The following is a 24741-nucleotide window of genomic DNA, read 5'->3' on the forward strand; positions in this document are numbered from 1 at the left end:
TTAATTTTGTTATAATAAAAAACCAATGAGATCGAAGAATTTATTTTACTCACGCGTGATTAATTTATTATATACGACTTTAGCGTACTTACCGTTCGCTCTCAATTCTTTTGCTTCGATTTGGAGTTTTCTTCGCAACCCCAGTATGTTCACTATAATCCTCGTTTATGTAAACCTTTTCAGTCCATAATTTCATTGCGGTGTATTTTCTTAATATCGTAGGTTTGTCTTTATAATTTAGAAATCTGAGGACGATAGACTTGATTTTTTTATTATCATCCAGTAATTTCTTCCCAACTCAATGGGCTCTTTCGATTTCAAAATTTCCTTCTAAATGAAGTTTATTATCTAGAAATTCCCTTACTTTCGTTTCACTGTCTTCCCAACTTTCATTTTCGTCTTCCACAATCCCACTAAATCTCAAGTTGTTTTGCCGACTTCTGTCTTCGAGTTCTGCTAATTTGTTATTCATACTGTTTTCCTTTTCATTATTTGTTGATGTTTTAGGTGCTCGATGATCAGCTAGGTTGCTAGATGATTAGCAACTAATTTATCTTAACTACTACTCATAAATTCAACAGATTTTTAAGTTCGCCTTCTTCCTTTTTTAATTCCTTATTCTCGTCATTAAATATTCTAACTTTAAATATCTTCATAAGAGTATTTTCATGAATTTCCGATGTCTTTTAATTGCGCAGATGAAAATTTATTAGCCATTTTGAAATTTTTTTTAGAGCAAAAATAAACACCTCCGTTCGCGGTGAATGATTTTGTTTGTTTCCATGTATTCCGTAAGTGCTCACTCTTATAAATTACATTGGATGATAATAAAGTCCCAACAGACAATCCAGATACCATAAGAAATGTTGCAGATTTTAGGTGGTTTAAAATTTTCTCAGAGTTCTGAATTTTATTTCTATATAAAAATTTGGTTTTATCTAGGTTGTCAGTCACATTTGTATTATCATAACTGTATATATTGGAAGCTGTGATCCTCTAAATTGTAGTTGTCAAGTTATCAAAATACTCGTAGATACTTTCAACGGTCTTTCCAGCTTGGGCTCTTTTTATGTTTGCTACGAGGCGTTGTGATACGATAGAAGAATTTCTCTTCAACATCGAGTAGACAAAATTTATTCCCGGAAAATTTTCCCTGAACTTTCGAAACTGCAAATTTTCCCTGAACTTTCGAAACTTCCTGGTTGGTTCAAATAATATTTGATGAACATTATTTGAAGGGAAATTCCTAGTTACCACACTTAACTATTGCTTTCAATATAATTTATTCTGTGAGAGAACAATTTGTCCACCTGGCTTTTTAGCATGCTTCTTGTTAATTTTATTGAACAAGGTTACACACACTAATTTTGAAAAACGTAGCTGCTAGCCTTAAAAGAATTTCTTTTTTTTTCAATTTTTTTATAGCTTTTTATAGAGTAAAAGTCACACCATTTCACAGTTTGTGTTTATGTATAAAAACACATGTGTTTACGTATAATGACATATGTATTTATGTAAAAAAGCACATGTGGTATATATTCATTTTTATATTTTATGGCAATACTTTTTTTTTTAAATATTTAATTAAAAAAAAAAGTGAATTCTAAAATACCCATATAATTTTGGTTCTTTTGAGACGCAGGTTGACTTTTGGAAAAAAAAATATTTTGCTGATGGTTTGAGACACGTAATAAAGGATTATGCCTACCTTCTTTTGTACCCGCTTCCGAAAAGTAAATAAAACCAATGACTTTTTAATAACTTTCAAACCAAAGTTCATCTTTTTTTCATAGAGCCTACTGGGTTACCAAATAGTTATACTTCTCATGTTGACTTTAGAACATACTTTAAGAACAAAATTAAAAAAAGAAAGAGACTTTTTTAAGAAAAGATTTTCGTTTAATATTTTAATTAGTTTTGACTAAACTATAACTTTACTTAATTTTTTTTTCAGAACTTAATTTTTTTTAAATAAACAATGAAGATAAGCTGTTAATCCGGGTTTCACCGGGGCTCTATTATTGGGCCATTATTGTTTTTACTGAACATAAATGATCTATATTTATCATCAAATCTTATAAATTTTTTTCTATTTGCAAATGATTCTTTTTTATTATTGTTTGTTTTTATTTTAAGTGCCTCTATAAGTTCTTACGGTCTTATCACTACCACAAATCTTCTAAGACATGCGCGCTAACCACTGAGCTACGGCTGCTCAAAAGAAAGTGCCAGTGGTATAAGTGGTAGGACTTGAACCACAGCGCTTTGCTTCAGAAACTCTGCAAGCTAACATAAAGGCGTATTGATTCTAATCTTTTTCATTCAAACAAAATATTAAAACACTTTAGAAACCCGTTAATAATCAAATAAATAATAAGCAGTTTGTAAGTAACAAACTTTCTCAAATAAAAGTAAATTTTACTTGTTCCATATGGGTCGTCTACAAATTACCTCACGCAATCGTTTGACCATTTTAAACCCCCCTCCCTCTCCTCGTCACAACATTGTAACACTTTAGTAATAAGTTCGCAAAAAAAGCTTTACACTAAACAAACAAAAAATATTGCAGGTTGAATTGCATTTGAAACTAATAAAGTTGAATTTTGCGAACCTCTCCTGTATTTATTTGAAGCTTTAAATATTTTAAACTTCTAAATACATCACAAGATTTACAGAAAACAACTTTGTTGTTCCAAAATATAGTTTGGAACTAAGCAAATACTTAACTTCTTTTTGGGACGTATCTATCCAAAATATTTTCTATATAATGATAATGAAAAGGAAACCGCTCTAGAAAAGAAAAAATCTAAACGGTTCTTCTTATTTGTGGATTACACTATCCTAGATTTTAATTGTTTCTTTCCGAAATTCAATGTTGGCTCTGGCCGACATAATCATATATAAATTTATTATAGCTCTGTTCTTTAAGAACATTTTGCAATCTATTTGTAGAACACACTAACATAATTTATATATATATATATATATATATATATATATATATATATATATATATATATGTAAAATTTTTTAATGTTTTTGTTTCTTTCGGAAATTCAATGTCGGCTCAGGCCGGATAAACGACATTTTTAAAGAAGAAGGCCTGATCTTCCTAGTCAAACGCTCTTCCAAGATGCTCTGGGACTTCTTGGAGCACCTAAATAAAATATATATATATATATATATATATATATATATATATATATATATATATATATATATATATATATATATATATATATATAATTTTTAGGAAAATAAATAAACAGATATAAAAAACTGTTTGGTTCATTTTTATGATTTAAATAAAAAAATGTGTTATCCAAAAAAAAACATGTTAATTTGAAAAAATATGGTGTTTATATTTTTTACTTTGCTGTGTTTCAATAACTTTTTCACTATTTCAACTATTTTATCAAAACACATTTTAGTGATGAAGTTTATGATAAAACTTTTTCAATAAAATGTGTTACTAAAAAAAGAAGAAAAAAAAAAAATTAAATAACTTATATGATAAATGCTGATAAATACTTAAAATAATTATGTAAAACGCATAAAGCAGACTTATAATTTTAGTAAAAATATGAAACTTTTAAATATTTAAAAATGAATAAAATTACCTTTGAACGTCTGGTCTCAATGGGACATTGTTTTATTTTATTTTTTATCGTAAAATGTTTTATTATTTATGAGTAATAAAATCAAATAAATTTTTAAAAAAAAGGCTTTAACAAAAATGAAATATGTTTAAAGGAGTCAACATATCTAAAGAGTTATGGAGTAATTTTGAAGAATCTGCAATAATGTATCGATTAGGAAGAAATGCAAAAATTCAAAAAAAATATCGAGAAATTAGCAAAATTGCTTTTGCTGTATTGTTTGCTTGCAATTTGATTACCTCCGTTATATTTGTTATTTTATACACGAGGTGTTTTAAAACAATTATTAATTGTGACCAAGGTAACACTTTTAATTGATAATTAAATTAGTTTTAACAAATAAAAACTTCTTTTAAAGCCATTATTTTTTGACTAAACCTTTGCATGGAACCAAGTTAGCCGATAAATCTTGTTGAGCCAAAAAGGAACTTCATTTATTTTCAAGCATTATTTATTAAAAAGCTTATAACTCTAAAGTAACTTTTTGAAATCTTGGTTTAACTTGATTTTTCGGATAAATTAGTTTTAATTTAAAGGTAAAAAAAAAACAAAAAAAATGTTTTGTAACTGATTTTAAAATTCTTAATAGTGAACACATCAAATTCAAATAATGATACCATAAACAGCACATCTTTCACTCTTTCAGCAGGTTAGATATAATTAATATTTATATAACTCTAATTTTATGATTTTAAGTGCTTAAAAATATTAAGAAGAAAACGCTAACAAACTACAAATTTTTTTTTCACTTCAGAATATGCGATGGATTTGAGTTTATACGAAGATAATAAAAACAAAATAGTTTACTCATCTCTTATCGATAAAATGTCGTGCAATGTTTGTTCCTTTTGTACTTGGTTTAAAAGGAAAAACAAACGAACGTACAACAAGCAATTCGTGTTTAAGTACTTTACATTGTCCTCAAATATTTCGTTATTTTTTCAAAATGGTTACGCAGTTGTAACTCTGGATGACAAGACAATACTTAGTTACGTTCACCATGATTTTTCAAATAATGAATGGAATCATATTTGCATAATGATTGACTCAGCGCAAATCGAACTTTACTTAAATGGTAAACTGGAAAAGCAGACTAATTTGAGCGAAAAAAAATTATTTTCTGAAGTCCAACGAAATTTCCTGATTGGAAGTGGCAACTATAACGATACCTTTCAGGGAGAACTATCCCAGTTTCTAATATACAACAAGAAACTGTCAAGCAAAGAGTTGCTTTGGAGCACCAGGTTTAACTATTCCAACGATCAGGTTCTGTTGGGGTGGAGCGATGTGTTATTGCGTTTTTCATATCTAAAAATTCCATTTAGTATTTAAAGATTTTATACATAAACTAATCGTCTAAGAATAATAGTCAATTGACTGTTATATAATATCATAAAACCCTCTGAGAATAACATATAATAGTCAATCGACTGTTATATGTCATAAGTGAATTTATATTTAAATAAAGATTTAAAATTTAGAAATCAAGTAAGTATTAGGTAAAAAGAGGTAATAAGAAATAAAGAATTCAGCAACCGATCTTACATAAACAAAGATTTTCGGTATCAATTACAAATAACTTGTATATTGTTTATAATATAAATGTCTAATATTAAATAAGATATAAAATAAATGTCTAATATTAAATAAGAAAAACTAAAACAAACTATTCACTACAATACACCAACATATTTGAAGACGTTTTTGTAATCAAAAATAAAATTGTTTTACTCAATAAAATTTTAATTTTTGCAGCACTGTGATTGCGGCTATGAGAGCACTTCACATCGTGGGTGCAAAACTTTTATTGAAAGTTAAATAATGAACAGTTGGTTTAACAAAATCAGAAAACACAAAGTTTGAAAAAAAAAGATTTCTTTGTTATTTAGCGTTTGATAAGAATAAAAAAAATTTTGCTCAATTAAAAACATATATTATTTTATACGATTAAAACATTAAATAATTAAATATACATATTTTTTATTTTGTGAAATTGGTTTCAGAGGAGCAACTAAGAATTGTTGTTATAAAAAAAGAATTAACACAAAAAACTTTTTAACAACTACTTATTAAGAAATTTCATTAAATACAAAACGCTAAAAAAAAATTTAAAAAACGAAAAATTTAAAGCTTTGAAAGTTATTAAAAACAAAAACTATAAAAAAATTAACATTAAAGTAGGAAATAAACTTTCACACTGACACTTAACTGTTAGTGACGCTAACAATTGTACTTGTGGTACATTTATTGTGGTACACATTCGCCGAGTTTAATGAATGAATTCAGTAAGTGGGATAAGGAAGAAGTCAACATTTAAATACACACATTCTGTACTCATTCGCAAGAAATGCATATGATATGTATTTTAGGTAAGCATAATTCGATGTACATAAAAAAAATCACTTTTTAGACTTAAGCTCGTGAACATAGGTAGCAGGAAATAATCCTTGTTTGCCTCTTGACTCGCCTTTCCACCATCCGTCGTCATGTTGCACCAGTATGGATATACGATCTCCACGTCGAATTGTGAGCTCATCCACTGCTGCCGCAGTATAATCAAAATCCGCAACACATATGACTTTTTCACGTTGAACTAAATAATTTAAGAGTACACAATAAAAAACGTCGTAGGTAGAAAAATAATAAAGACTATTATCATCCCTTTTTCAAAAACAACAACAAAAAAACAACCATGTGGTTGACTCTCTTGTCCATCACAAACATCAGAATCTACGTCATCAAAGTCCGGATCAAAATCTTCATCATCGCTCTCGTAACGATTTAAAGTATCATATACAGAGATATGACTTATCGCTGTCTCGTAAACATTTTCTTCTTCATAATTATCGTTGTTACCAAAATCAATAGGAACACAAAGAATGGAGTTTCCGATTCCCTGTAAACAATGTTGATAAATCTATTTAAATTTTTCGTCTTTAATGTGCGCATGTAGGTAGTGAGATGTGTGTGTGCGCGCGCGCGTGTGTGTATACTATTTGTAGAATGTGAGTAAGTTAAAAATAAAATTAACTAAGTTTAACTCTGGAAATATTTTTAACTTTTTAATAATTTAAATCTTTAAACTTTTCAACAAATTATAAACCTAAAAAAAATGTATATAAACTATAATAAAGTAATAAATTTAAAATAAAAATGTATAGTAAATAAAATAATAATATTAATAGACTAATACTAAAAATAATCTATAAAATTTAAATCGTAGAACTACCAAAATAATGCTTTAAACCAGCTTCACTATAAAAATCAAGTTGGCTGCAAAACTTTATGAGAAAAGACAATATAATGATTTTTTCTTTTAAAATTTTTATTTACAAATTATAATAACACTAGCATGAGTTACCCGGCGTTGCCTGGGCCAATATTTAAACTGGCTTACCTGATATCTGTACACAAAAATGGGCCCAAAAAATGGGCCCCCTGACCCCGGGGTTAGGGGGGCCTATTTTTGGGCCCCCTGACCCCGGGGGTCGGGGTACGGGGTCAAAACTCAGCTAAGAACCTTCTCCCCCTCAAGGACTACCCCCATGCCAAATTTCATCGAGATCGGTCTGGCGGTTTGGATTTCTATAGAGAACAAACAAACACACACAAACACACATTGCCCTTTATATATATAGCTGGAGTTAACCGGCGTTGCCCGGGCCAATATTTAAACTGGCTTACCTGATATCTGTACACAAAAATGGGCCCCCCTGACCCCTGGGTCAGGAGAGCCCATTTTTGGGCCCCCTGACCCCGGGGGTTGGGGTACGGGGTCAAAACCCAGCTAAGAACCTTCTCCCCCTCGAGGACTACCCCCATGCCAAATTTCATCGAGATCGGTCCGGCGGTTTGGATTTCTATAGAGAACAAACACACACACACACATTGCCCTTTATATATATAGAATACAAAACATTAATATGTATATATATATATACATATATATATATATATATATATATATATATAGATATATATATATATATATATATATATATATATATATATATATATATATATATATATATATACACTAGTGGCCATTGAAATAAAGCCAGCAGCAAATTTTTGGTAAATACACAGTTTACTCTAGCAACAAGGTCTAGCAGGCATATTATCAAATGCAACTTTAACCTTACAATACACTGAATAAAGTTCTAGCTCAAACGATGAATAAAAGTCAGTAATTCACAGGATATCCTTCATTTTTAAGCACAGCATTAATGCGATCAGGCATGCTATGAAAGTGTTCTACAGTATTCCGGTGTTATTTCTGTCGTCCACACACGCTTCAAAATCTCTTTCAGGTCTTTTTCTGATGTAGGACGATGTGCAGCAACTTTCCTTTTCATAATTTGCCAACAATTTTCAATCACATTTAGATCAGGTGAATTTGATGGCCAATTGGAAAGAAGTTCAATGTTGTTGTCTGAAAACCACTTTTGGACAATCTTTGCGGTGTGACAAGGGGCTGAGTCTTGTTGCATAATTGTTGCTCCTGAGATGTTCATGTGGATTTGAAGCTTACTTTCAAGAACCTCCAAGTACTTTTTGGCATTGACCTTTTCCCCTTTATCGAAGATGTGCAGTCCACACCGACCACTTGCTGTGATGCCACCCCAGATCATGACGCTTGGTGGATGTTTGACAGTTTTGATGGTGTATTTGGGATTGAATCGCTGAAAGGCAGGACGTCTGACATAATTGTAACCAGGGCCTCGATAATAATTGCCACCACTCCCTTAATTTGTCTTTCATCGCACGGCAAAACTTCAATTGCTGGAGGAGTTGTTGTTTCGTGATTAGAGGTTTCTTCGCTGGTCTGCGAGCTACAAGACCAAAGTCATTTGACAGACGTCTCCTAACAGTCCTAGCACTCACTTGAATACCCCTGTCACTAGCTAGGCTTGCAACGCGTGCAGAAGAAGTATGCGGACTAGACACAACAATGCTCTTCAAATAACGATCATCACGATGATTTATTTTTCGTACTCCCTTGCAGTTGGAACGTCGTGAAACACCTCCAGATCTTAAAACATTCTCAACGGCACCTCTAGAAATCTTCAGTTTCTTTGCAATATCACGCTGAGAATAACGCTCAGCATTCAATGTTACAATTTGCCCCTTGACAAAATCATTAATATCTGGCTTTTTCCCCATTATCACACTAAAATAAGCAATAACAACATTATAGTTTTTCAGCAAGAAATCATGAAATTTAATTAAATACTAAGCCAAACACGTGTATAATATGCATAACATAAGTAATAATGACGTCATATATAAACAAACCAAACAGCATGACGTTGTTCTTACTTTTTTATACATATTTCATTTTACAGCAAAATCATCAAGTGGCTTTAATTCAATGGCCACTAGTGTATATATATATATATATATATATATATATATATATATATATATATATATATATATATATATATATATATATATATATATATATATATAAATTGAAAATACATCATTTACGGTGACATACTATTTATTAACTTATTAAAATTTTATTAATTTTAAACGTGATTTCGGATCATATAGTTGGAGCCATTTTCAAACTAAAACACGTTACAAAAATTCGTAGTTTAAAATAACGATGTCATTGCTGACTAATATTATAAAAGTTTTTTATATTTAACAAAAAATGGTTTACAATGGTGAGTCTTTACTAGGTTGCCATTATTCTGGTTTAGAATTTTAGTTTTTGGGTAGCAAAATTGCAATCTGTCTTCTTTAATTGTCTCGCTGATTTTTCTACTATAATTATTTTGGATAAATAAAAGTGTTTTAGGATTATTCCAATTAATTTAGAGTATTTAAGTGGAAGGAGCTTGAGAACCTTGGGGTTTATAAGCTCGAAAAAATAACCTCTTACTCTTACCAACAATCAAAGTGGGGGTTTTATATCAGAGTTTTCTTTTTCCAAGATAAGCAAGGTTCTTAAGTTGCTTTCATCATGGTTTAAAAACCTCTCCTGCGCTAATGCTCAATTTATTTCAATTTTATGAGCTTAAAAAACACGCTGGGGAAAAATCTTTATTGTAAGCCCTAGTCTATACACATTGTAATATACTTTATTTGTAGTCAGCTACCTACATAGTTTATTTTAAGTTAGTCACTACTACTACTGTAGTCATACTACTATGTTTACATTTGATCATATGACTGTATTTACAGTAGCTTAGTAGATGCAATTGTGAGGAAAACTGTATAAATTTGTGTAATATTATTAATTTAAAATTTATTAAACTAGAATCAATAAATAAATTTCTGAAATAGTTGATCTTAGATATATAGTTTGTTTACAAATAGTATAATTACTAACATTAAGTAAACACCTAATAACAATGATAAAAATAATAATGGTTATAAAAATAAAATTAATACTTAAAATAATCTACAAAAGTATCACAATAAGAAAAACAACAATAACAATAATAATAATAAAAATAATAAGTCACTTGTTTTTATAAACATAATAGCCATATATACAAACAATTAAAAACACAACAGCCATATATACAAAGGTACAAACAATTAAAAACACAACAGCCATATATACAAAGGTACAAACAATTAAAAACACAACAGCCATATATACAAAGGTACAAACAATTAAAAACACAACAGCCATATATACAAAGGTACAAACAATTAAAAACACAACAGCCATATATACAAAGGTACAAACAATTAAAAACACAACAGCCATATATACAAAGGTACAAACAATTAAAAACACAACAGCCATATATACAAAGGTACAAACAATTAAAAACACAACAGCCATATATACAAAGGTACAAACAATTAAAAACACAACAGCCATATATACAAAGGTACAAACAATTAAAAACACAACAGCCATATATACAAAGGTACAAACAATTAAAAACACAACAGCCATATATACAAAGGTACAAACAATTAAAAACACAACAGCCATATATACAAAGGTACAAACAATTAAAAACACAACAGCCATATATACAAAGGTACAAACAATTAAAAACTGTTAAAATGTAATAACTAACAACTGACATAAATAAAAAATTATTTAAATAAAAATAAAAGTTAAAAATAATACCCAAGATAATAATAACTATAAGAAAAATAAGCAACATTAAACAAACTAAAAAATATACAGGGCAATGCAAACAATGCACAAAAACACATGACAATATGAACAATACATAACAATGCCCAATGAACAATACACAAGAATGCTTCATTAATTTTCTTTTTCCTTTACTTCATTAAATTCCTTTGTTCCTTTTCATCATTAAAAAACAACCCCACTATTAGGGTGGTCCTAAAAACAACTTTTTTGAAAAAAATCTGCTCCCACCCCTTAAATGTGTTCTATATAATACGAAAACACTAGGTTTAAATTTTTTTTGAAAAAAACATATTTATAGAGGTCCCCCAAGACCCTTTAATATTTAACGGGTCCCTAATATTTTTAAAAAAAAAGTTTCTCGAAAATAGGTCAACCTGGTACTCAAATGAAGCGAAATTATATAAAAATTTCAAAAATAACATTCATTTTGAAATAATATAGTTATTTTAGGTTTTACTACGTAAAAATCTTGTTTTTTAGCAAAAAATGAAATAAGTGAATTTTTCATGATAATTGTGATAAATAAGTTTAAACTTCAAATTTATTTTTCAAAATGAATATTATTTTTAAAATTTTTATATAATTGCGCTTCATTTGAGTACCAGGTTGACCTATTTTTGAGAAACTTTTTTTTTGAAAATACCAGGGACCCGTTAAATATTAAAGGGTCTTGGGGGACCTCTATAAATATGTTTTTTTCAAAAAAAATTTAAACCTAGTGTTTTCGTATTATATAGAACACATTTAAGGGGTGGGAGCAGATTTTTTTCAAAAAAGTTGTTTTTAGGACCACCCTACCCACTATTGAACATTTTATGTTATGTACACATATTATTTAACTATGAATACAAGTACAAAATTTAATTATTACATACTTTTAATTTTTTTTTGTAAACTATGGTTACTGACCAAGTTTACTTTTACATACTTAAACCTAACATACTTAACTTTTACATACTAACGTATGTATTAATTATTTTGCTTATATTTTGTTTATATTAATAAACAAAAAATAAGCTACATATTGTTTTTTGAGATTTATCTATTTAACTTATTTTAGAATCTATTATTTGTTTACATAAACATTCAAAATTATTTGCTAATTTAAGACATTGATTTTTTTTTAACATATCTTAAATGTTTAATAATTATCTTTATATTGGTTAATATCATTACCTAATCATATAACATCATTAACTAATCATATAATATCATTAACCAATCATATAATATCATCAACCAATCATATAATATCATTAACTAATCATATAATATCATTAACCAATTATATAATATCATTAACCAATCATATAATATCATTAACTTTTTGGTTATTGATATAAATATATTTACTCATGGAAGAATTAAGAGCTACTTATAAAACTGAAAATACAGGTTTTGAGCATGGGAATTGAATAAAGCCTGTAAGAAAAATATATACTAATAAAAAACAACCTTAAAAGATGCCATTAATAACTTAAAAGCAAAATATAACTAAAGTTATTTTTTAATGTTTCTAAACTGCGGAAGAGAAAATGTCAATCAACTACCACCACCACCACACAAACATTAAAGTCTTACCATTGTTTTTGAAACTATTTATAATATCAACATTACTAAACAGCAGACACATGAAAGTCTTTTATCTAAACAAAATGCTAAGAGAAGAATAAAGAAATTTAGAATCTAATAAAAGTATTACATAAAAATAAAAAAAATAAAAAAATGAAAGAAGAGTCAGCATCATTGTTCTCAACACAAGCAACTATACAAATAAAAGAAAAGTTATTATTTTTTTGTTTTTTTTTGTTTTTTGTTTTTCACCTCCTCAAGGCCAAGAAGGCCACTACAGATGAGGAGGTTACTTAATTGTGGCTATAACCCTCTCTCAACTCTATAACTTCGAAACACGAACCTTGACGAATAAGGCCGCTGCGCGGAGAAACAAGTTGACACCAAAACCTACCACCCACTCTCAAACAACATAACTCAATGCACACACAAAAAAAATTTGATTAAATTTTTTACCATGCTAATTAAAAATATCATTAATAAAAAAACACCTACATGTCATACCATAAACATACAAGGTCGTACACCATTTTCTACTATATATAGACAAAAGCAATAAATACACCATTGATAACTTTGGGGTTATGGCGAAATTCAGTTTACTTTGAACGTTTGTGATTGCAAATTAAACTGAATGTATTTTAAAACTACATGGAGCTGTTTTATTGTTTGTGACTGGAACATCAAGATAGTTTAATTTATTTGTTAAGTCAGCAGATTCCATTGTGTATTGAATACACATTGAATACTTTTATGTTGTTTAGTAAGTAGATCTAAAATCTTTTATGCATCTTCTTCTACACTGAACCTTAAATGTATATCACCAACATATCTTTTAAATAATTTCATATTGATGTTACTGTTAAGCGTCATTAAGAGAGCATTATGTTCATAATACTGTAAAAAACACTTGGCAAAAACCACCATAAAAGTTACTCATGAATATGATTTTTATATAAATAATAGCAGTGAGAAAGACAAAGTTCTAAAAGTAACCTGACATTTTCAAAAGGTAATTTTTTTTTTTTTTTGTTATTTCACCTCCCCAAGGCCCAGAAGGCCACTACAGATGAGGAGGCTACTTTATTGTGGTTATAACCCTCTCTCAACTCTATAACTCTAAAACACGAACCTTGACGAACAAGGCCGCTGCGCGGAGAAACAAGTTTAGATATGAAGTTCTGGTTCTTTCCTAATCTTTCAACTAGTAAAATAATTGCTTCTTTAATCGAGACCAAATGGTCTTAATGACCTCAAAGGAGATCTGAATTTTATTCTTCTTAGTTATTTTTAGAACTTTATTCTTCTTACTCCTATAATCTTTTGGCATCCACAAACTTTTGAGAATTTTTAAAATGTGTTTTATAGCAATAAATATAACAATAAATAGTAATAAATACACAGTAATAAATAGTAATAGTAATAAAAAATAATTTCTGATCAAATCTTTTAAATTAGGTGTCTACTTTTTTTGAATACTTTTTTTGACATTTTACTTACACCAACTTTAATACATTCTTTCTGTTATTCTTTTTTTTTTTACGTTAATTTTTTATCATTTTGCACATTTTTTGCGCCTTGACTAAGATTTTTCTTGTTTTTTTTTTCAATATTTAAATTTTATACCTTTCAGCTACAACTATCAAAATTGATTTCAATATTTTTATGTTTATTTGTCTGTGAACTTATTTATAATTGTATAATATATATATATTTATAAAATATTTGTTTTGATTTCAATATATCCCTTATTTTTATGTTTATTTGTCTGAGAACTTAATTATAATTGTATAATATATATATATTTATAATATATCTGTTTTGATTTCAATATATTCCTTATCTTTATAATTATTTATAATTCTCTTTAAACTCATTTATAATTGTATAATATATATACTTATAATATATTTATTTCGATTTCAACATATTTCTTATTTTTATGATAACTTATAGCTTTCTCTGAACTTATCTATAATTAAAATTTGACTTTGGTGTGAATATTTATAACTCGTAATTTATAAATATAAACTTTATTATATCTAATACTTCTATTAACTTTTGATTTGTACAAAATAGATACGCTGTTTGTTAATAGAGCCTATTATATTATTAGATGTAATGGGTTATTAGTATAAAGATAAAATAAAGTAGATAATTTTTTTTTTAAGAAAAACAAATTAAATTTAATTTGCTGGATTAATTTACATTTAACATTGTTAATCAATTCTTTATTGGTTTTCCTTTAAGCCAAACTAAATTCAATCTTCTTTTAAGCTTGCAAAATACTACTTTAAGACTTTTAAAACAGCACATTATTCTACCAATCCATTCAATTAAATTTTTTGGCTTTTTACTTTTTTCCCACTTCCCTTAAAGAAATTTTAGGTAAACTCAGAAATTTTCAATGAATCTTATCTCAGGATAGTTGGCAGGATTAATATTTCTTATAAGAATATAATTGATTTTTACTGTTAGGCAAAGTAATTATATTTTCGGCATAATGAGCAAAAGCTAAACCAGGATGAAAACATAACTGTCATGTTCATGAATGAACAGAATTAAAATATTTTGAATGAATCCTTTTTGTATGCATTTTTGTTAACTGAATAGTAGATTGCTTGATTACTGTTCTAGTCATACCTTTGGAACTAATTACAAGCAACACTATATTTTGCTTTCAAATTTAGCTTTTCTGTTGTATTTGAGGTCAGGAGAAGAACGCTTGACATGGTGGAATAGTACCCATTTTCAGAAACTCTTTGGAAATGGGTACTAATAGTAGAGCTTGTCAAAGCAAAATAAGATTTATCATCAAAAATTAAAATCTTCCTAAAAATTTTTACATTAAGGGTCTACATTTTGAGCAAATGACTTTACTGCTCAGAATGTTTTGCTAGTAATTCTTTGTGACTGTGTTTTGTGACTTGTGACTGTATTTTGTGATTGTGACTTATGACTGTATTTTGTGACTTGTGACTGTAACTTATGACTGTATTTTGTGACTTGACTTGTGACTGTATTTTGGCTGCTATATAATGGTTGCTTTGACATTATTTTCATAATAAACAGCAACCTAAGTGACTTGACTTTTTATAAATTTTGTGTCATTCCTTTTCAAATTTTGTTTTGTTTTCTTCACTCTTTCTATTTTCATGTTTTAAACAATAATTTAAAAGTTGTGAATCAAAGGATCTTATTTAAAAGTTGTTTTCTGAACATTTTTTTTATTTTAAAATGATCATAAGTAAACAGTTCTTGTGTAATGTTATTCTTGTAAAACACACATTTTCTCACATCTGCCATTATGGAGCTCATTTTTATAACTTAAGAACAGTTACTTGTAAAATATGTGTATTTTACAAAAAGAGTGCTCATGTTCTGAAAGAACAGAGCAGTAATAAATTAGTAAAAAAACACTTATCTAACTTGAGCTTCTACTGTCATTTTCTCCTGAGGCAGGGTCATCTGGAAGAAGTTCCTTGCGAATATGTAAAGACGTAATTATGTTAGACAATATACTGGTGTTTCCATTTTATAAGGCTGTTTAAAATTTTTTAACAATCATTGTTCCAGCAGACATTTAATGTTCATTTTGCAATAAAATTTATACATGTATATTAATCAACCAAGTTATCTCATGGCATTGAAAATACTAAAACTGTTACATAATTAGAAAAAAAAATAGCGTTGGTTTTTAAAAACAGATTTTATTTGTAGGTGTCCAAAAAATGTTTTGGACAGCAAAAAATACCTAACATATTGTAGGTTATCACAATATATAGTAAGCTCTTTTCAATATGTTACAGGTATCCACAATATGTGGTTCCTGCAACATGGTTGTTGTATGTTTTAAGCTGAAATTTGAAAAATTTTGAGTAGGAAGAATTATAAAAGATAATTTTTTGTTCAAACTCAAATAAAAAAAAAAAGTCAAAAATAAAAAAAACTATAAAAGGTCACAACACACAATTGTGATAATTAAATCAAAAATCTAAAAGAAAAAAAATAGTACTTTATTTAAAATAAAGTCTGCTTTATAAAGTCAAAAATGTTTATTGAAAAAAAAATGTTTATGTAATTTACAAATGTATCATTTCCTTTCAAACAACTCTAGTAAACAATATAATAGCATAACTGAGGAAAAATGAAAAAGTGCATTGTGCTAACCACAAAACATGAAAAAATATTTAAGCAATCAATATACTTGTACCATACATATGCATTTATCTTAAAAATTAAGCTGTCAATATATATTGACAGCTTAAATATGCCATGTTTTTTTAAAAAAAAATTAGAATAATTACACATTAAAAAAAAATTGATTATGTAAAACAACATAACTATCACTCAAAAAAATTTTTATTCATATATTTATATATATATATATATATATATATATATATATATATATATATATATATATATATATATATATATATATATATATATATATATATAACCATCAAAAGCCATACTTGTTTATCTTTAGAATCCATTATAAATGATGATAACTTGTGTGCAGGAGGAGGCATTTGTGTTACTTTGGAAAGAGAAACATTGAGTCTATAAATACTCGCTTCTAGAAGATTAATCATACTCTTTATCTGTAATAAAAAAGTTTATATTTATAAAACTGAAATTAAAAAATTAACCTGAATAACATTATATAATTAATATGAATATTATATATTACACTATTATTAACATTAGATTGCTGATTTAATTATGTAATTAATGACCTGATTAAACTGAAGCATAATATTTTGTTGAACACTCTCAGTTGAGTAGCTTGGTGTATCTTCATACACAGAGTTTAATCGACTTAAACCTGTAATCATAAAAATTATATTTTAATTTTAATTAAATACAAAAGATAATTAATGTTTATATTTATTTGAAATAAACATTAAATAAATGCAATAGGAATTGCAATAAAATGTGGGACTTATGATTGGTTGATTTAAACTTTTTTTTTAATGTTAATTCACCCCCCCAAGGCTGAAAAGACCACTGCAGACAAGGAGGCTTGGAGACAAGGAGTTAATGGTTGCATACTTTTTGCAACATTTTGCTACTAATTGCTAAATTGGGAAGACCTCTAGTGAAGACTACTAGTGACGAACTAATTCTACCAGCTATGAGTGAGGACAGTAACCTAGTAACTCACATCAAGACATTTAAGATTTCTCTATATAACTTTTGAGTTGATAAAAATTATCTATAAACTTTTATAAAAATTTGCCGAATAGTCATGCCCGAGCAGTGAACATCTGAGGGAAGAAATGAGGTACATTAAAATAAAGGAGAATTATTTTTTAAACAAAGCAAATTTTGAAAGTTGTCAAGATAAAATAAAAATTAATAGAGGAATATTTAAGAATAAACATGATAGACAATGCACCTAAACAGTACTTACAATAATAATAATAAAATATATATACAGGGTTGTTATACAAGTTTTCGCCGAGTTATAATTTGTTATATCTATGTGTTTATGTGAGAGAAGTAAATCGTTTGTGTTTCTATGTATTCATAGAATATTCTTACTTTATAATTGCACTTAATAAATGAAAATAAATAATATTCAGGTATTTATTTATTGTGAAAAAAATAAAAATGAACATTTTTGTTTTATAGGAATTATTGCCAAGGGTATTGTTTTGCGTTTTTTTGATTGCATCAATGAACTTTGACAGAGAAAGCTAAAAGAGTGGAAATTTGTGGAAAGAGTGGCACCGTCAGATTTTTATTTATTTTCACCCATGAAATCGGCTTTGAAGGGGAAAATTTTCAACAATGCTGCCGAAATTATGTGGATGTTCAGCTCTAGATCAATGCAAAGCCCCCTGAATTTTTCGCAACTGGCATTGCCAAGCTGCCGGACAGATGGCGAAGATGTATTGAGTGATGGTAACTATTTCGAATTCCTTAGAGAGGATGATTAATAAATTTCTTGTTGTATGTTTTGTGATTCTCGTAAGTCGGCAAAAACTTAGTTTCCAGCCCTGTATATATATATATATATATATATATATATATATATATATATATATATATATATATATATATATATATTCTTTATAAACACTAATATGAACAAAGATATACAACAAATATATCACCAAACAAAAAATGATTACAAAATAAAAAGTATGCATACAACAATGTAAGACCTCAGAATGGAAAAAAAACATTAATGTTGATGTGTAAACATAATTTGTGTAGTGATTAAGTTATGAACATCTCCTCAGAGTCGCGTCTATTATTACTGTTATTATTACTGGCGTTTCGATGAGGATCAGCACTAATAACTAGTTTATCCCGTCAGACAACTGTCATTGCCACTTATGCTTTACCCCACGCCTTACGCTTATTCCATACTACAGTAAAAAAGGACTCACTACAAATAGAAAAAACCAAACCATCCCCAAATTTGTAAAGCATTTTTTTGATGATATGATATTAAGAGTGTAGATCTACTAAACAAACAAAAATAAAAATAACTAAATAAATCACTTACCATTCCACCGAAAGAAAAAATGAAAACACAATAAATTAAAATTCTAATAGAAACTCAAAAATACTAATAAATTTATTTTAAGACGTATAAAACCAAATAGGTACTTTTATCATCAATAAACCCAAGACAATCAGAAAGCAGTGAACCTCATAAAATTTTTTGAAAAATCAAAAAAACAACAATAGTCTTCAATAAACTCAAACGCTGTCATAGATACTTTATTTGAAATATGTTAACCAATCAAAATTGTAAGAAAATGAGCAACCCGCGCTACGCAAGCCAGCATCTTTCTCAAACCTTCATCTTGCTTTCCTGATTCATATCATTTGCAATCCTTTAAGTTGCCTGTCAATCGTTATCTTGCTCTACAGTCTTCATCTTTTCTCTTCCAGTAACATTCAACTTTAATTAGTGGTTACTTGCAGCCTTGTTGGAAGCGAAGATGTTTAAAAAAAAAAAAAAAATCTAATATTATCAAGAATTTTCTTTGAGTAATAATAGTGCAAAGAAGAATTGATAATTTTGACATTTTATGTCTCCAGATGTTGAAGGTTCATTATGAAAGTATTTAAAAACAGATTGATTCTCTTTACGGCCCGATGAGTAAACTTTGCCAGCAAATAAAGCTTTACTTTTAGTATATGTGCAATCCAAAAAAGAAGAACAACTTTGAAACAAATTATTATTTGCTAAGAATTTGCAAACTGATACTAAAGAACAATCACAGTCTTTCACAGGAAGACGTGCGATCGCACGCAATTATATGACCACGCAAAAAATAGTTTGTTTTGACGATTTGACTACAGCTTTTGACATATTTTCAAAATTTAAGAAAGCGCTACAAAAACTTACCTAAACTTATCTAAAAAAAACTTTCAAAAAGAAATAAAAATCTTAACAAAAGGCAAAATAAAAAAAATACTTAACTAAAGCAAAAACACAAATAAATAAATATATATATATATATATATATATATATATATATATATATATATATATATATATATATATATATATATATATATATATTAGGGTGTTTCATATTTTATCAATTTTTGAAATTAAACTCGCGAATCGATTTATAAATTGACCATTTATATGAAAATAAGTTTGAACAAAAAAAAGTATGTTTGTACAATTTTTAGGGTCCCCGCCAGTTCCATTTTGGGCAAAAATGTTGGGTGTTTTAAACGCCTGGCGGGGACCTTAAAATTTATCCTATAAAATTTTTTATTCTTTTAAATAATATATGTTGGATTGGATATTAATTACATAAAAGGAGCATGTTGAAAAAATTAAGATACGCCTCCGAGTTATTAATATTTACAAAAACCTATTTTATAACTCGGTGGCGTATTTTATAACTCGGAGGCGTATTTTATAACTCGGAGTCGTATCTTAACTTTTTCAACATGCTCCTTTTATGTAATTAATATCCAATCCAACATATATTATTTAAAAGAATAAAAAATTTTATAGGATAAATTTTAAGGTCCCCGCCAGGCGTTTAAAACACCCAACATTATTGCCCAAAATCAAACTGGCGGGGACCCTAAAAATTGTACAAGCATACTTTTTTTTGTTCAAACTTATTTTCATATAAATGGTCAATTTATAAATCGATTCGCAAGTTTAATTTCAAAAATTGATAAAATATGAAACACCCTAATATATATATATATATATATATATATATATATATATATATATATATATATATATATATATATATATATATATATATATATATATATATATATATACATATATATATATATAACCCAACTAAAACAAAATTCATTAAACTAAAAGACTTAATCTATTTAATTTGCGCATCAAAAAACCATTTCATTCTTCGTTTTAACATTTTGTCGCTTTGGTTTGACAAAGTTTTAACTGAAATTTTTTATATTAAAAGAATTTAGAAAAAATATTTTAACTTTTTTTTAATGTTTAATTAAAATTATTTATACTATTGTTTTTTTTAATTTGTTTATGTATTCTTTTTTTGGTTGATGTATAAAAATGCATAAATAAATAAAAAACAATTATATAAATATTTTAATTAAGACAATAAAAAAAAAGAAAAAACGATGTATTTGCTATTCTCCTAATATAAAAAAAAATCAGTTAGAACCTTGTCAAACCAACACGACAATTTGTACTTTTTTTTTTTTTATATGTTTCAAAAGATAAACATTTATCATAAAAAATACATAATTATATAAGTAAAAAAAACAACAGTTTATTAATACTTATAAAAATTCATTAGTAGTGTTTTGTTACTTCATTAAAAAGCGTTTCGATAATATAAAAGCATTTAAGATCAAACTTATTTAATTGTAATGGCTTTCTAAAACAATTGTTTTTTTTTTTCAACGAAATTTTGTTTAACTTTTTAAAACTTGATTTATTCTTATATTAAAATTTGTTAAAGAGACTTTCGTTGTCGTAGAATGTCATTGTTTATAAAAACAAAACAATTTTTTATTTTTTAATAAAGTTTATTATAAAAAATGTACACTTAAACAATTTATAAATTATAAATTAAAAAAATATATGCAACTGTCAATTATATTAATTAAAAAAAAACCATTATCAGTAAAATGTTACTTTATTTAAAAGCGTTTCGCTAATATAAAAACATTTGTTAAGAAGTTTTGATATAATTTATTTTACTTAAGGTATAACTCAGAATATTTTTCATTCAGCTTGTTTTTAAAATGTTTTTTGAAATAGCCGTGGTCAAATTGTCGAAGCAAAATGTAATTTGCCTGGTCATATAAAGACGTGCGATCGCACATCTTCCTGTGAAAGACTGAATCAATAATTTTTGCATTTGAAGAGTTTTTTTATGAAAAAGAAATACCCATTGAGCAATACCTTGTCAGTTGCTACTAATGGTGCTCCTGCAATGGTAGTGTTCCACAAGGGTTCTCTTTCAAAGCTGGGCTGAATATATTTGCAGAACGCAAATATATTCAAAATTTAGTTGCAAAAATGTCTTAGTAAATGCCTAAAAAAAGGGGCAATGAGTTATTTTTTTCTGAAGGAAGGTAGTAATATGTAGTAATATATATGTATAGTATTATGTAGGACTAGAACTAATAATAAAATGGTAAAGATATAAATTAAAATAAATAATGAAATAAACAGTGGTAGAAAGATAGTATGTTGGTAAGAATTACAACTGGATAGGCTTGTGAGTCAGAAGAGGCAATAAGAGCAAGAGTATGATGTGCAAGAGCCATATTCAGAGAAGGAATTCCAAGTCTAACAGTAAAAAGCTGAATTTTTAAAAATTAAAGGAAAGTTATACAACATGTATTCAAGGTGTTATGAAGTATAACAGTAAAACATTTGTAATGAATAAAATGTAAATAAAACAAAGTTTAAATAAAACATTTTAATTATAAATAACAAAATTTAGTTTTTAATTTTAATAATTTAAATATATCATTAAATTTTTTTTTAAACCAAAATCATTTTATCATGATCATTAATTGTCACAAAAAAAACCTTTAATTGAGTTTCTTTCAGCAACAAGCAATCGTGCAAGCTTTGAAACTTTGCTTTCCAACGCCATCTTTCTTCTTATATTATTCATTGTGTTAGTAAAGTCATCCTCCTAATTTCAGCAAAATAATCCTCTTAATAAGTAATACTTTATGAACATCTTAAAATATTTTTAAAACTTGAAATATTAAAACAGTATTAATATTTAGAACTTTTACATAGCAAGTAAATAGAGATTGCTCTGCTGGTAAGCGCTTTGTTCCATGATTTTCACAGAGTAACTGCATATCTTCAAGTTTATTAATTCTGTTTATACAATCTTCAATTTGTTTGTAACTCTAAAAAAAAGGTTCTATTTATAAAATCTCTAACTAAGAGAAATGTAACAAATAAATAGATAAAATAAAAATTCAAGAATGGAGTTCAAAAATGAAGTTCAAGAATGAAGATCAAGAATGAAGTTCAAGAATGAAGTTCAAGAATGAAGTTCAAGAATGAAGTTCAAGAATGAAGTTCAAGAATGAAGTTCAAGAATGAAGTTCAAGAATGAAGTTCAAGAATGAAGTTCAAGAATGAAGTTCAAGAATGAGGTTCAAAAATGAAGTTCAAGAATGGAGTTCAAGAATGAAGTCCTAGAAGTCCAAGAATGCGGCAGAAAATCATTCACATAAATTTTTTTTTCCTAAAATCTTTAGAAGAAAAATATATCTAAAGAAATTATGAAAACAAAAACGAATAAAAAATAATTTATATGGTATATAATCCACTCACACATGGTATATAACTCACTCACAAACCATACATCATTATTGTATAAAACTGATATTAATGCATTTATAAAACAAATGTTTATATATGCTGAGTGTTATAAATCGAATAACAATATATATTATATAATAACTGTGTAAAAAAAAAATTGATGAGTGATTTTCTATTAATTTATATTATATAATATTTAATATATATCATTATATAAACCATTTATGAAAAAGTCCACTTAGGTAAGACAAAATACATGCAACAAAGTTGTGAACTTCTATGAGGAATGGTCAGCATTGAATAAAATTAAAAAACAAAAACTTTTAATGAAATAGTTAAACAAGAACATTTGAGAAGATAATAATGGAGCTAATGATGAAACTGACAAAAAAACTTTGTTTCAACTGCATTTGCTTCAGAAAAGTATAGGGACTTTTTTGCAGCTAATGCAGTTTAAACGAAATCAAAATGATTATTGTCATTCTGCAGCTTCAAAGTAGAAGAATTTTCTTAAGGGATCAAAGACCAGCTAGAAATATGTGCTAGGGGATAAAAACAGAAATCAGAAAAAAAAATCACCAAAAATGAACAGTTTTAACTTCAGTAAGACATGCAGAAAAAGAAGATTTCAATCTTCCCATTTGCACAAAAAGGAAATTTCTAAAATGATTTTTGTAACATTACCTTGAACATTTCAAATAACCCTAGTGGCAATAGTAGATTGTGCTAAAAATACAAGCAATCATGCAATTTTACTTCTGACTATACTGGCAATAGTAGGATTCTTAAAAGAAGACAGCACTTTTTAATTTTCCAGAAAAATCTAGAACTATTGAAAAATATATATTCTAGTTTTCAATAGTTCCATTCAAAAATCACCTTTCAGTGCAACATGTTGCAAAAACCCACCTTTCAGTGCAACATGTTGCAAATTTTCATGTTGCAACAAAAATAGGCAGTTGTTTTTTGACCATGACCTGCACTTTCCGATTTGGCAACAGTATTTTACATAAATAGTTACACAGATAATATATATATATATATATATATATATATATATATATATATATATATATATATATATATATATATATATATATATATATATATATAATTTTATATATTTATATATATAATTATATATATAATAATTAAAAACTAAGATAAAAATTTGCAAAGACATAACTTTTGATTAGGATATTGCACAAAAAAAGTTGGGTATTAAATTTTAATATATTAAAATTTAAGTTATGCAATTAACATGCTCATTTTTACGAAATGTTTTCCAAAATTTTGCAAAACTAATTTCTTGTCCAAATTTTTAAAAACAATTTTGGACAAGAGAAATACAATTTGGAAAACTAGAGCTTTTGTGTGAATCTCTCTTGTGAGTAATTATATGTTTAGTAAATTAATATAATAATTCACTGATGAAATGTAATAACTCAGTGCACTAGAAAGAAATTATTCTAAGTATACTTTCTTGAAGGTTTGACAATTATTAAGTCATAAAAATTGAGTTTGCTTTTAAAAATTAGTATTTTTGAATTATTTCAGATTTTCATGCATTTCTG

The 24741-nt window shown here is 27.2% G+C and overlaps 2 protein-coding genes across 2 annotated transcripts in view; one reads left to right on the forward strand and one right to left on the reverse strand.

Moving 5' to 3' along the window:
- The first annotated feature begins 3724 nt into the window (after nucleotides 1-3724).
- On the forward strand, nucleotides 3725-5105 carry LOC105846518 (uncharacterized). Its single transcript, XM_065809834.1, has 3 exons — nucleotides 3725-3960; nucleotides 4249-4308; nucleotides 4414-5105. The coding sequence occupies exons 1-3, from the start codon at nucleotides 3744-3746 to the stop codon at nucleotides 4989-4991; spliced, it is 855 nt and encodes a 284-aa protein (XP_065665906.1). The 5' UTR covers nucleotides 3725-3743; the 3' UTR covers nucleotides 4992-5105.
- A 412-nt stretch (nucleotides 5106-5517) lies between these two features.
- LOC101234838 (nostrin) overlaps nucleotides 5518-24741 on the reverse strand; it is a 45370-nt gene continuing 26146 nt past the window's right edge. The window contains exons 11-16 of the mRNA XM_065809833.1: nucleotides 22627-22746; nucleotides 22412-22520; nucleotides 17112-17200; nucleotides 16848-16976; nucleotides 6351-6555; nucleotides 5518-6252 (exon numbers count right to left, since the gene is read on the reverse strand). Of these exons, the coding sequence (XP_065665905.1) occupies nucleotides 6059-6252; nucleotides 6351-6555; nucleotides 16848-16976; nucleotides 17112-17200; nucleotides 22412-22520; nucleotides 22627-22746 (846 nt within the window). The 3' untranslated portion in view covers nucleotides 5518-6058. The remainder of the gene's footprint in view (nucleotides 6253-6350; nucleotides 6556-16847; nucleotides 16977-17111; nucleotides 17201-22411; nucleotides 22521-22626; nucleotides 22747-24741) is intronic.

This window comes from Hydra vulgaris, chromosome 11 (assembly GCF_038396675.1).
Source record: "Hydra vulgaris chromosome 11, alternate assembly HydraT2T_AEP".
Taxonomy (NCBI): Eukaryota; Metazoa; Cnidaria; class Hydrozoa; order Anthoathecata; family Hydridae; genus Hydra; species Hydra vulgaris.

Excerpts from the sequence above, each read along its gene's own strand:
- LOC105846518 (XM_065809834.1), top strand. The coding sequence starts at position 3,744 with ATGTTTAAAGGAGTCAACATATCTAAAGAGTTATGGAGTAATTTTGAA. Across the intron at positions 3,961-4,248 it reads AATTATTAATTGTGACCAAG|TGAACACATCAAATTCAAAT; the intron begins GTAACACTTTTA and ends AATTCTTAATAG. Across the intron at positions 4,309-4,413 it reads ATCTTTCACTCTTTCAGCAG|AATATGCGATGGATTTGAGT; the intron begins GTTAGATATAAT and ends TTTTCACTTCAG.